The sequence below is a fragment of the Dysidea avara genome, chromosome 2 (assembly GCF_963678975.1).
Source record: "Dysidea avara chromosome 2, odDysAvar1.4, whole genome shotgun sequence".
Lineage (NCBI taxonomy): Eukaryota > Metazoa > Porifera > Demospongiae > Dictyoceratida > Dysideidae > Dysidea > Dysidea avara.
In genome coordinates this window covers 49,973,872-49,987,489 of record NC_089273.1, presented here as the reverse complement: position 1 = coordinate 49,987,489, position 13,618 = coordinate 49,973,872, and the positions used below count along the sequence as shown (strand labels likewise).

At 35.9% G+C, this 13,618-nt stretch overlaps 1 protein-coding gene and 1 long non-coding RNA gene across 2 annotated transcripts; both read left to right on the top strand.

Annotated features, from left to right (window-relative positions):
- The first annotated feature begins 1,222 nt into the window (after window positions 1-1,222).
- Window positions 1,223-1,653, top strand: LOC136247574 (uncharacterized). The gene is made up of 3 exons (XR_010697651.1): window positions 1,223-1,364; window positions 1,419-1,481; window positions 1,539-1,653. It is a non-coding gene; the product is annotated as an uncharacterized lncRNA (long non-coding RNA).
- Window positions 1,654-2,604: 951 nt separating this feature from the next.
- Window positions 2,605-9,810, top strand: LOC136248201 (NACHT, LRR and PYD domains-containing protein 3-like). The gene is made up of 3 exons (XM_066040012.1): window positions 2,605-2,626; window positions 4,823-5,734; window positions 7,343-9,810. The coding sequence occupies exons 1-3, from the start codon at window positions 2,605-2,607 to the stop codon at window positions 9,808-9,810; spliced, it is 3,402 nt and encodes a 1,133-aa protein (XP_065896084.1).
- Window positions 9,811-13,618: the final 3,808 nt, after the last annotated feature.

Genomic DNA, 13,618 nt, shown 5'->3' with positions numbered 1-13,618 from the left:
TTCTGAATCACTACAGCGATATATCTGTAGCTGAACTCTCTATTGGGTGACTTGCTTCTTGCTGAACTGTCTATAAGATTAACTGTTTGCAGCTGAACTCCCTACAGAATAACTTGTAATGCAATAGAATTCTATAATGGAGTAAATAAATTAGCTGAATGCTCTATTAGGGTGACTGTTCTATTAGAGTATCTCGATCTCGCATATGTTACACGGAGGAGCTCACCTAATATCGGACGGGCTCCAATATCGGACGCTATTTCTCCTAAACTACAATGAATATTCAAACGTTCTGCACATCTCTAGGTAGGCCAATGCTTCATAAACTTGTGTACAGATCTCTCGGGTTCTTGGTCTCGGTACAGCAACCTTTTGAAGACAAGTCCGAATAATACATAAAATCGGAAAAAACGCTCAATTCAAGAACAGCCATTGTTTGCAGATCACACTTGCATTAAATCAAAAATTTCATACCTTCAGATTGTAGGGCTACTCATTTACTTTCTAAATATGTATGGTTTATTTCATTTAAAGTATTGTACTCATGAGTTATAGACCAAAGAAAAGAGGCTGTCACTGGAGCAATAATCGCCCTAGCTATTATTGCTCAAAATCAGAAAAAATGGTATGAAAATGCATACAAGGTAGATGATTGCTTTCGATTGTGTACTGAAAGTTGTTAAAGACTAGTTCCTGCAAATCCAACACTATAAAGACATAAAATACTGCAGACTTGACTTCAGAAATAGCGACATCTTTAATATGGCTGTCAAACACTCTAACATAAAAAGTCAATCATTTCAGCTGAAAGCCTAAAACTCTAAAACAAAAAGTACGTAGAACCACATTTTAAGCATATCAGCATTATGTAGAATTGATTTACACCACCTTTTTGCAAAAAAATTGGTGACTGTTATATTAGGGTATTTGACTGCTCTATTAGAGGGTTTTGGTATTCCTGTAATACTTTAAGTCTGGAGGACAGTGAATTTATTGGAAAAGTTGCTTGACAACTTGTAAATGATTAATTTTATGCAATTATCCACTTTAAAATATTTTCAAAGCATTGATTACAATTTTGAGTTAGGGCGATTATTGCTCCAGTGACAGCCTCTTTTCTTTGGTCTATAACTCATCAGTACAATAATTTAAATGAAATAAACCATACATATTTAGAAAGTAAATGAGTAGCCCTACAACAGCGTTGAAACCGGGTCGGGTCATGATTATGATTATTATTATTACTGAACAGTCAGCCCTGCTGGTGTGCTCAGATTTGCCCGAATACATGTAACACAATTACAATAATGATTGTAGTCCAGTTCTAAAAATGTCAGCATCTGCAACTTCAACAAGATCTACTGGTAAGGAGTTCCAATCATTAATCGTTCTTGAAAAATAACTATTTTGGTGTGCAGTGGTAGATACATGTGGTAAGATGTAGTGCAGTGGATGGTACTGTCTCGTGGATCGTGATGTTGGTAGGTAGTACGGAGGAATTGTAAGTGATATTTGTTGGTAAAAAATTTTGTGTAAAGTTTGTAGTCGAGATAATTTGCGGCGAGTCTGGAGAGTTGGCCATGAAAGCTGATTTAACATTGAGGTGACAGAACTAAGTCTACCATAATCATTCATTACCCAGCGTGCTGCTCTTCGTCATCCGGGTCATCCGGGTCAACCGGGTCACATTTTCTCCGGGTCTGACCCGGTTTACAAATTATCCGGGTCTGACCCGGATTGGATCACGTGAGAAACGAAATTGATCGTTTGACGACGTGGAACCTATAAACGCTAGTCGCGTAGCTCTTTCGTGAGCCACGCCCACTTATCGCGTTACAAACATACGCTCAGCCACGCCCATTTATTAGTAAGTACAGTCTGTAGCATGAAACTGTGTCCGTTTCTGTCTGCAAGCTTACGTGGGGCCACGCCCACTAATCGATTAATGTATGAGTTGTATATAGTCTAGGTCTAGTCTTGCAGCAGGATAAGTACTTTTGTGAGCCACACCCATTTTAATATATTGGGAAATTGCAATACTAAGTATGTACGAAGCCACACCCAATTGCTGTCTGTAAACTCACAGTAGCTACGTGGAACCAAACCCACTGACTGATTTTTAAATTATAAACTTACCAGCTTAGTTATCACATAACTACTCGTTTATTCAACACGAATCGAACGCTCAAAACGTAGTCTCGCCGCCTGAGTCGCTCGAGAATACCCGAAACATAGCTCTTATCGCGCGCCTCGGCTTAATTTAATCCGGGTCAATCCGGGTCACATCCGGGTCAAATCCGGGTCTGACCCGGATTGCTATCCGGGTCAGTGGGTCATCCGGGTCAGCAGTAGTGACCCGGTTTCAACGCTGCCCTACAATCTGAAGGTATGCAATTTTTGATTTAATGTGTGATCTGCAAACAATGGCTGTCCTTGAATTGAGCGTTTTTTCCGATTTTATGTATAATTCGGACTTGTCTTCAAAAGACTGCTGTACCGAGACCAAGAACCCGAGAGATCTGAAACTTGGTACACAAGTTGATGAAACATTGGCCTACTTGGAGATGTGCAGAATGTTTGAATGTTCATTGTAGTTTAGGAGAAATGGCGTCCGATATTGGAGCCCGTTCGATATTACTTGAGCTACTCTAGTTGGCTTTGGAATCATAACTCAGTGGTTTGTGATCCGATTCTTCTGTACTACTGCAAGGACTTTCTATGATGATTATTCCAGCTTCAGACCGATTTTCAGCTCACTGCTCTAAGCGGTTTGCCTAGTAGGCGTGAAAACTAATAGTTTTTTGTTCATAAAAATCGATCGCGTAATTGTGACACAGGTTGGGTTTTGTGTCATATCTCGATGGCCTTAAACTGGATTCCTTTCAAACCACAAAAAGGCACTCCTAAGATAGTTACTCCATCTACATAGCAAGTTTCAGCTCATTCCTTCAAGCGGTTCACCCTGTGGGCGTGGCAGACCTTCGACCTTATTTCACGCAAATAATCGGTCATAACTCGGTGAATGTTCATCGGATTTTCCTACCAAACTTGGTACTGAGATTCGCCTTAATGAGCCCTTTAAGTGTGCCAAATTTCAGCCCGATTGGAGCACGAAGTCGTGTTTTATGGTGGATTTTGCAAAGTGTGCGAAAAGAAGTAGAAGAAAAAAACGAAGAAAAAAACCCAAACTTTGGCCGATCGTATCTCGGAAATGGATGGAGCGATTTTCTTCATAATTGGAATGTGGACTCCCCTACCTAGCCGGCACGTCTGTAGCAACTTTGGTTTCAATCGGATAAGGAATCACGGAGCTACAAAGGTGTGGAAATCGCGTTTACTTTCTTCCTGTAAATATACTCACAGTGTGGCGCGCCGGCTTCTTGGGGCGCACGACGCACTACCGTGTGTCTTGATATATACCCAGGTCATTCAACTACTGCAATAATGATGCAATAACCTAGTGGAATATTGTTCTCTGATCTTTGAAAGTGTACGAGGTTTCTAATAACATTAAGAACATATTCACTAGTACTTAACTATAAGTGCCGGACTCACTGAGTCAAATATTGATCCCAAATGTATCCATGTAATAAAGGATGAGATTAAGTATAAGCCTGATATTGGTGCTCCGTAAATAGATTCAACTGTGTAGGGACATGCTGGCATAATTATGAGCATAATAGGTGCCTGAAAGCATTGAGCATAATGCTAGCATAATAGGAAGAATATTTCAGCCATACTACAAATCCTTGATGGTCAAACTACATATTATTACAGAAAAAGATCGATACACTCTAATAAAACAGTCAATAATACTAATAAAACAACCAGGCAGCTGACTGTTCTATTAGAGTATATCGATCTTTTCTGTCATATGCAGTTTTGAAGAGCAAAGATGTGCTTCAGCCACTTATTATGTGCCCATATAACTGCACATTTATTAGCAAAACATGGGAAATGAGGCATAAAGCTTGAGCATAATTTGAGCATAATAGGTAAAATTTTTGAGCAGTGCAGCATAGCATAATGGGTAAAATTTTGAGCATAATAGGCGGGTCCCTATGAATCAACTGACACCAGAGCCCGTAGGACATTATCCCTGGGCAATTGCCTGTATGCATATTAGCAAGCATATCTGTCCTCTTATGGTTTCAGGCTCAAGTGCTTCCTGGAAATAATACATCAGTTAGTTTTCCTCTGCATTTTGGGGATAACCCACTCAACTTCCACTTAGACAAATGAGCACTGCCCATATCACATTAACTATTTTGTAGCTAATGGAAGAAGAGATTGAGGAGGTGGGTGGTAGGGAAAGATAACAGCAACTTGCTGTAGCTGTTTATTGCAAATGTGCTAGAATTTTTGACTGGCCCCCTTGTAGATTTCTACTCCTTAAAGAACATATGTGACTGGATTTGCGAAAAGGTACCTTTTTCACACATAAAATTTGACCCATTTTTTGGACTTTAAAGCTTCATAGCTTTTTGATCATGGCATATAATTGCTTGAAATTTTCAATGAATGTAGCCACAGTATCTGGCTACATTTTGATACTAAGAGCAAGTTAATTGGTATAAGGAGTTCAAGTGTTACATCATTGTGTTTGCTGGTATGTCAAATGTGTGGAAAAGGTACCTTTTCGCAAATCCGGTCACATATAATCTTACTGTATTTTGTGCATGACAGTGAATATTATATTTTGTGCAAGCATGAGCATGAGCATTGATTAATACAGTAATTTACCCATAAGAATTCCAAAACAAACAAATACATGCATGAGATATTATATCCTAGGATGCTAATACAACTCTCATTTACACAGGTGCAACATCACAGTGGACTAGCGATGAGCTTCAACGGATCGCTAACAAACAAACCCAAGTCCCTCTATTGCCTATCCATAACTATATCCTAAATCAAGTCCAAGTTTTATTATTGACTGTGAATAAAAATGAATTCAATGCCACAAAGAGTTACCTGAAACCACTAAAAGGACACGACAGTATCTACACATACCACCACAGGATTGATAGTCATCATTCAACTGACACAGCAATTTACTATCTAGGCCAGTATGGAGCTTGTGCAGCTGCAGTTACTAAAATTGATCCTGGTACAACATTACGAACTGGAGTAAGCCTTGCACCAAACTTGGCTTATCACTGTTTTCCTAATTTTAGTGCTATCATTGGTGTGGGTGTTGCCTGTGGAGTGGAACGAAAAACCAAACTATGTGATGTGCTTGTGTCTTCAAAGGTGGTAAATTATGACAAGGCAAGGGTAGAGGACGGAGGCTTTACTTCACGTGGTGAAGCAATACCAGCATCAGGTTATTTACAACAGATCTTCTCACAGACTAATTGGCCACATGCATCAAAGGAAATTTCCAATCACTTATCAGAAATGCCACTACCACAAATACATCATGGGACTATTCTATCTGGCCCATATCTCATTGATGATGCTGAATTTAAAGATAAACTGTTGAAATCATTTGCTCCAGAAGCAATAGGAATAGAAATGGAAGGAAGTAGCCTATTTGCAGCTATCCAACAAACAAAGACTCACTGCATCTTGGTAAAGTCAGTATGCGATTTTGGAGATGGAAATAAGAACAAAATATTTCAGCCAACTGCTGCAATGCTTGCTGCTGATTGTGTTAGACATGTTTTGAATGATCCTCAGGTACCAGGAATGCTTTCTAGGCAACCATCAATGAAAACCAAGTACCAGAGTAAGTGCATGGTCGTGAGAAATTTCTAGGTGTTGGCTTTTAACAGAAGAAATAATGTATTAGAATGTAAAGATGCTGCACACAAATTTCTACATAAAAGCAACATCAGAATATTATTAACATTTTCTCCCACACTTATAGATATGTAGTTACAACTCAAAATGATTTATTAATGGGCTTTCCTTGTACGCGCAATGTTAGCATAATCAGTAGATAATTTCAGCACATTTAGTCTGTGGACAGAAATGTGATTGTATAAATTGCTAATCTACTCTAACAGCATAGGCACAATGTAATACACAATGTATTGTGAACATGCAATACATAATCAATGTTAGAGATAGAGTAGCACACAGTGTATGGCAGAAAACATCATTATCGTAACCTAACTCTTACAGTACATACAGTACTTGGCTGCTATAACAATGGCTTCAGGATTTCTTAAGCTAATTAATTGTGTATGTGATTTAATAAGCTCAGGAACTGGTTTAATGGTCGAGTATTATGTACATTACCTACACATATTTATATAATAAGAGTTGTATACCACCATTTATGCTTTTTAGAATTACCAGCAAAATCAGCCTATTATGATAGCTGGTTTTTACGATTTTTATTTCTAATTAGCTAAGCTTTATCACAAATACTACAACTATATAAATTGCAAAAACATATTATTTTAAACCTGGCAGTAATGTACTGTTGAACCTTGAATAAATGTTCCATCATTTTGGTAACTTAATAATGGGATTAAAAGCTGTAGTAATTTTCACAGTTTTTGTATATTATTTTTAAAATACATTTTCTTATTAATAAAGTGATTATTATCATTACACATATTGTACTGGAGATTCTGCCAACTATAATATGCTATCATTGTGCTTGATGCTTTTTAGGGCTGAGGCAATTATGCTCATGATTCTTTGCATTATTCTATTCAGAATTTCCTGGAAAAAGCTTGCATTATGTTCCAAAACTTATGCATTATTCTCAAAATTATTCCAATAAATTGAAATAGAAATGTAGAATTGACTGTTTATTTAAAACTCTATGGTTAATCATTGCACATAAACAAGATATTTCATTGTTCTATGCAAAAAATAGGAATGATTGCTTTATTAGAGTATAATAGGTGAATTTTCTATTAGAGTATTTCGATTTGGTGAATGTTCTATTAGAGTATATCAATCGTTCATCGATAAAATCTTTGATAATTCTTTCAAAATGCTAGCATAATGCTAGAATAATGATTTCTGGCATTATGCTGAAAATTATTCCAGCATAATTACCACACCCCTAATGCTTTTCCCCCCTTTTATCCAAAGTTTAATACCAACCCAATACTGATAGTTAAAAATTTATGTAATTATCATTAAACTGTACCAATTTCTACATAATATCATTTATTGATCCCAAAACTCAGTCCAAAGTTATCAGATTTCTATGAACAATGTAATAATGACGACCGCACTTCTTATAGATTAACACTGCTTTCACACCACTTAATAATATTATTGATCAGTGCAATGCAAGTTATAAAGACTACAATATTGTTATGTAATGCAACTATTCACTTTTTTCACTCACTAGCTTTATTTTTATTTACAGGAATGGAAAGTACTGATTTGGCTAATTGTTTAAAAATACGCTATAAATACAGACGCTTCATGACAGATGAAGACATGTGGCCACCAGAGCAAGTACACTTCACTCCACCACTTATCATACCTTATTTAAAAAGACTAAACATACATTTTTACAAGTCGTTTGCCAAAGGGAAGGTTATTGGTGGAGCCAGCATATTCACAGACTCTGGAGGATCACTTATTTCAGACCATAGATTGGATGATGAAGACATCCAAAGAATAAAGAATTCTAAAATAACAATAAATCTCAAAAACAGTACCTCATCATTAGAATGTCCAAATAGTAATAGCCCTAGAATAGCACTCATAGAAGGTGTCCCTGGGATAGGAAAGACAGAGGTAATGAAAGAAATTGCTTACCGGTGGGCACAAGGTAAGCTCCTTACATCAAGTGATCTGGTGTTTCTCATTAATCTTCGACATCCGAAAGTGCAAAATGCTAAATCATTGGATGAACTTTTTAAGTATTTCTGTCACAGAGAAAGTATTCAGGTAAAGAATGTCGGTAATTACGTCACACATTTTTGCAAAGATGGTGGAAAGCATGTCACATTTTTATTAGATGGCTATAATGAACTTCCAGAACACTTAAGAGAAAATGGTCTAATAGCAAGACTGATAAACAAAGAAGTTTTACCTGCAGCTGCAATAGTTATTTCCTCACGCCCTCATGTTTCAAGAAAGATTCGCCAAAATGTTAGCAGTTATGTGGATATCTTGGGATTTACAAAAGAGGAGCAGCAGGCTTTTATTGTGGAATCTCTGAAGAGGAATACAGAAAGTATTGAAGAACTGTCATGTTATCTTGATAGTCATCCTTCTATCAGCAGCCTTTGCTATGTACCATTAAAATTGAAAATTTTAACGTGGCTATTTATGGAAGGCGTCAAACCAAAGTCTTCTGCAGAATTATATGGCCTTTTCATTCTTCACACTATTCTCAACTTTTTAACTGAAATAAAGTCTCCTGGCAAAGAAAATATCACTAACCTTGATAACCTTCCCACCCCTTACAAGACAATTGTACAAGAACTGTATACCTTAAGTCTCAAGGCTATAGATAACAATCAACTTGTGTTTACTTTAGATGAAATAAAGTCCTGTTGTCCTAATATCGCAAAAAATCCAGAAGCCTTAAACGGCTTAGGATTATTGCAAGTTACAGAACATATTACCTACATGGGTAACCCAACTAAGTTATTCAGCTTCATCCACTTGGCTATTCAAGAATACCTTGCAGCTTGCAAAATTTGTACTTTATCTTATCAAGAAGAATTACAGTTGCTTATAGAAAAGTTTGAGTATAAAAATTACTCTAATACATTTGCTTTGTACGTTGGACAAACAAAGGGACAGCGACAAGCTTTCAAGCACTTTTTGGCTGATGGTGGCCATCCTGATACCATAGCTGACAGATTTTTAGAGAATAATGCAGAATGTTTGAGGTTGTTTTATTATTTCTCTCAAGCAAATGATGAAAAATCTCTTAAAATCGTGGAAAGAAAATTGTATTATGAGAGAAAACCATCTTGCAATACACCTACTATACTTATTGATGCTGAGAAATTCTCTTTTTCATCAAATGATTTATACTACCTTACTTATTTCTTCTCACATTCATCCAGGAAGAGATGGGGAAAACTAACTTTGATCAGTTGCAACATTTTAGACACTGGATTGAGGATGCTTCATCAGACACTAATAAAAAATGGCATAACAATTAAACTTATTGTGTTGCAACTAAACTCACTGACATCAGATGTGACACCAGAAATTGTTAGCATTGTGAGTTCCTGTGAAACAGAACATTTGGCGATTGAGTTCAATTCATTCCAAGATAATTTGTCTTTATTCAGTACCACAACCTTGAACATACTTGCGATATTATACAACTTATCCTCCCATGAGGAAGTTAGAGGGTTGTTTTTTACACTAACAAATAACAAGTACAGCATGCTAAAAGGGCTTGGAGTTAACAGCAACTTTATTGATGATAAAACAATGCCTGAAATTATTAAGTTTTTACAACAGGAGCAATTATCAACTTTACGTTTGCTATCTGTTAATTCTAGTAACTTAAGTGCAGCAGGACTAATGGAAATATTTTCAACCTTGAGAATGAACAAACACAACAGGCTGAGCACAATGAATATTCAATGCAATTTTGTCAGTCAAGAATCAGCTATTAAAATAGCAGAGTTTTTAAAGGATAACAATTCATTGACTAGATTGTTTATAATTGGCAACATGTCAGCAGAAGCCATAAAAATAATCTTGAAGTCTTTAGAGCAAAATAACTCCTTAAGGTCTCTAAGTTTAAAGTATGCGTTTTCTGAGGAAACAAAGGAGATGGTAGAGTATGAAGAAAACATAGTCAATAAAAACAGAAGTGAAGGTTCTAAGTTGACTGTCAATCTTTATAGTGTTTAAAAAATATATAATTTATCAAGAGTTCATAATATTTTCTGTAAATGTAAAATTTACACATTCACACAAAAAAAATACAAAAACAGGCAGTTACATTTGTACATCTTGTAATAGCAGGGACTGAGTGGAACTGAAACTACATGATGGTTTGTCTGGTAGCTATTACTAACATAGATCAGTATATATTTTTCACTATCAGACCACAATTGTTTTAAACATGATTGCTGACATAATTGTAGAGGAACCAAAGAAGAAACATGAAACCAGTGCATGTAATAAATTCACAAAAGCATGAAAATTAAAACTATTATATTATAACAATAACTTGCTATATATTTACTCTATAATTATGTAACCGGATCTGTGAAAAGTGGTTTCAAATTTCCACATTTGATAAGTCACAACTGATCATGTGCTTACCCTATTGTCTTATAATTACAACTGGGAGTAGTACTATGTTAGGAGTGCAAGGTTACCGACTCACAGGCTGGTACCATACTCACAAGGAAAGTTATAGATTACCAAATACAATACTTACTGTACTAATGTCTGCCATAATACTTACTATTTTTGTGTAGTGACGTTCACTTACTAATTATGTAGTGACTGTCACTACCATGTAGTGACGTACACTACTGTGTAGTGAGGGTCACTACAAGTGTAGTGAAGGTCACTACAAGTGTAGTGAGGGTCACTACAAGTGTAGTGAGGGTCACTACAAGTGTAGTGAGGGTCACTACAAGTGTAGTGAGGGTCACTACGGTCACTACAAGTGTAGTGAGGGTCACTACAAAAGTAGTGAACGTCACCCAAAATAGTGAGTATTGTGGCAGAAATTAGTAGTGAAATTTACTGCTGATTTTTACAATGTGGCAAATTTAACTATCTATTAGAGCAGTCACTCAGCAGCAGTGTAGCTTACTTTCTGTGTTGCTTTTCCTGCAAGTATTAGTAATGTGTGACTGGGCCGTGAAAACAGCTAGAGCATGTGGACATATAAACTTTGCCAAACATCATGCTATCACCATACAATTTGTGACTGATCCTGCAAAAATAGTGCATATGGGCATATAAAATTGTCTACTTTTTCACTCTGTGATGTGTCATAACTTTGTAATCCATTACTGCTTGGCCATGAACTTTTCAGCACTTATTAAAATGTTGGTTACCTTTAAAATACAAGTTACCGAATACAAGTATTGTACCCCAATACTGAGATATGACTTGTTCAGTGATAAAGTGTAGTTTGTGCCCACATTCGAATTCCCTGCTTTTGCAGGCCCATGCAATCACATTTCATTCTCTGCACCAAACTACAACATAGGACATTGGAAACAGTGGAAATTGAAAACTGAAATTGAAGAAATGAAATTGATCAAAACTTGTGAAAATAGATAGTGCTCATCTCTTTACAAAGACTACCACTATGATAATACCTTTATGATAAGACCACTTCATTATAGTGACCACATTATTTAGATTTCAAATTATACTTCTTCAAGTATAATTATGTCTCAGGTAAGGCTAACTTCATATTCTCATTATTCAGTGACAATTTCAAAGCAATAATTACTAAAAAAGTTGTACTGTGATGAATTTGTAATAATTGTGTACAATGTCAATTATTGAGATCATAATTTAGACTCATTTTACTTTAGTGTGACCAAGATATCTATGAGACTGACAAAATTATGATTTATATACTTAGCATTAATGAGCATGAGGTGTTAACGTGAAGTAGCTACACCATATTATAGCTGTAGAGCTACTATAGCTTTTTGGAGCTGTACAATGAAGTGGCCCTATTAACAAGGCTAGGTAGCTACGTATATAGCTAACAGTATTTGTATTTTATGGTCTTGTATAGCCAGACTGGTTTTCTTATCACTGGGTAGAGGAATGCACATGATGTCTACTGAGAATCCACCAGACCCATATATCATATACTACAGGTTATTAATTAGCTAATCTTATGAACAAAATATATCAAAAAAGTCATTATAGTGTTCTTCATTGAACTGTCTTGTAAAGTGAGTCCGTGTACATTAATTTCATAAGTGTTTCTGCAATACTGGACTTATTTTTGAGGGACTTATTTTAGGCTTGAGTCAAATATGCTCAAAAGTTTCCCCAAATGCTTTCAGGAATTTCCCAAAATTTTCATTTATTATGCTCTTCAGTGTTCCCATTATGCTCCTAGGTTAGGCTGGTAGATTTGTTTTTGTCAATTATCACTGCTTTAAACTTCTTAGTTTACTAGAGTGGTATATCCCCAGTATATGGAACAGTTAATTGTTTGGTATTTTAGTAGCTTTTCAGTAAACCTGCATTCACTGATGTTTTACTGAGAGCTTTAAACTTAGTAAAACAATTATGTTCCATATACTTAAAGTTACTGACACTTTACTATGGGTACAACTACAGTAAAGCAGCTTAACAGATTAGTAAACTAAGAACCTTCAAGCAGTGTATACAGATATGCTCGACAATTGCTTAAAATGGGAACACAGAAGAACAAAGTCCATCATTTTCATGCTCTATATACTAAATCTTCAACAATATTGTTTCAGTTGACTTTTAATTTCATCTTCATAGAAGCTCTACTAGGACAAAAGGTCATCAAATGAGATTTAGACTGTTCCTGCTAAGTAGGCTTGAGTCTGTTATGCTCCAAAATTTGCCTATTATGCTTTTTGGCATTTCCCCAAATTTTTGCCTATTATGCTAATTTTTGTGCTTTTTAGAAATGCATTATGCTTTTATTTTGTGTTTTTTTCTTTGTGCAGAGAAGTTCTTCATATGGTAGAATGTAAATGGAGAAGTCAATTCAACTGCGACATTCAAATATAATAGCAATAGCTTGAAATTGGGATGTGCTATGGAGTTGGTAGGCATATTAGAGCAGGGGTGCATATCTATAGTCCCTCAAAAGTTATAAGGATATTCTTGTCTAATCTTTGTAGCTTTGTATGCAAATAATTATGTAGAAAATATTATGCATGAATTCTGATTGATCTTCTGAGTTGTAGCAATTGCTATTCAAAGGACAGCAACTGCTCAGTATAAAATGTGACTTGCATTTGCAGCACCATGCCAAGTACATATTAGCCTCCTGGGGACAAATACTTGAATGGTTCTCATTCTCTCTGCGTGCGATGACTGTTCTATTAGAGTGTTTGATTGAATGATCTATTAGATAATCTCGTCGATGAGACGCTTTATATAATACCAAATACAATGACTGAAGCTCACCTAAACTGCCTTGGTACTAGTTGGCTCATGACTACATGTGTCCCTATAAAACTCAAACCCACGATGAAAAGCATTCATTCTGTTGAGTGCAAACTTGTAGTAGCTAAAACTAGTGCATTTTTCTACTCGCTGTCAAGAATCATTTCACCATCCAAAACAGTTTAGCCATTGAATTTGTGACTATTATAGTAGAAGTTATACTTATTGTGGTGGAAATTTGCCCATTATGCTCTTAAATATGCTCCATTATGCCGGCATGCTTTTCATCCCCTATTATGCCAAAAATTATGCCAGCATAATCGACACAAGCCTACTGCTAAGAGAAACACCTATATATACTATCACTCCTTCGTACCTCCTTCTTACCCACAGATATTTGACTATAGAACTCTCTACCAGAAGAAACAGTTAATTCTCCTAAGTTATGTTCATTTATTAACTTATTAAGTGCATGGCAACTTGATATGCATTACACTTGTATCTGAGTCTTGCATAACAAAGAAAATAAAATTAGCAAAATTACTTACAATTAATTATCTTGAAACATTTTAATCAGTGA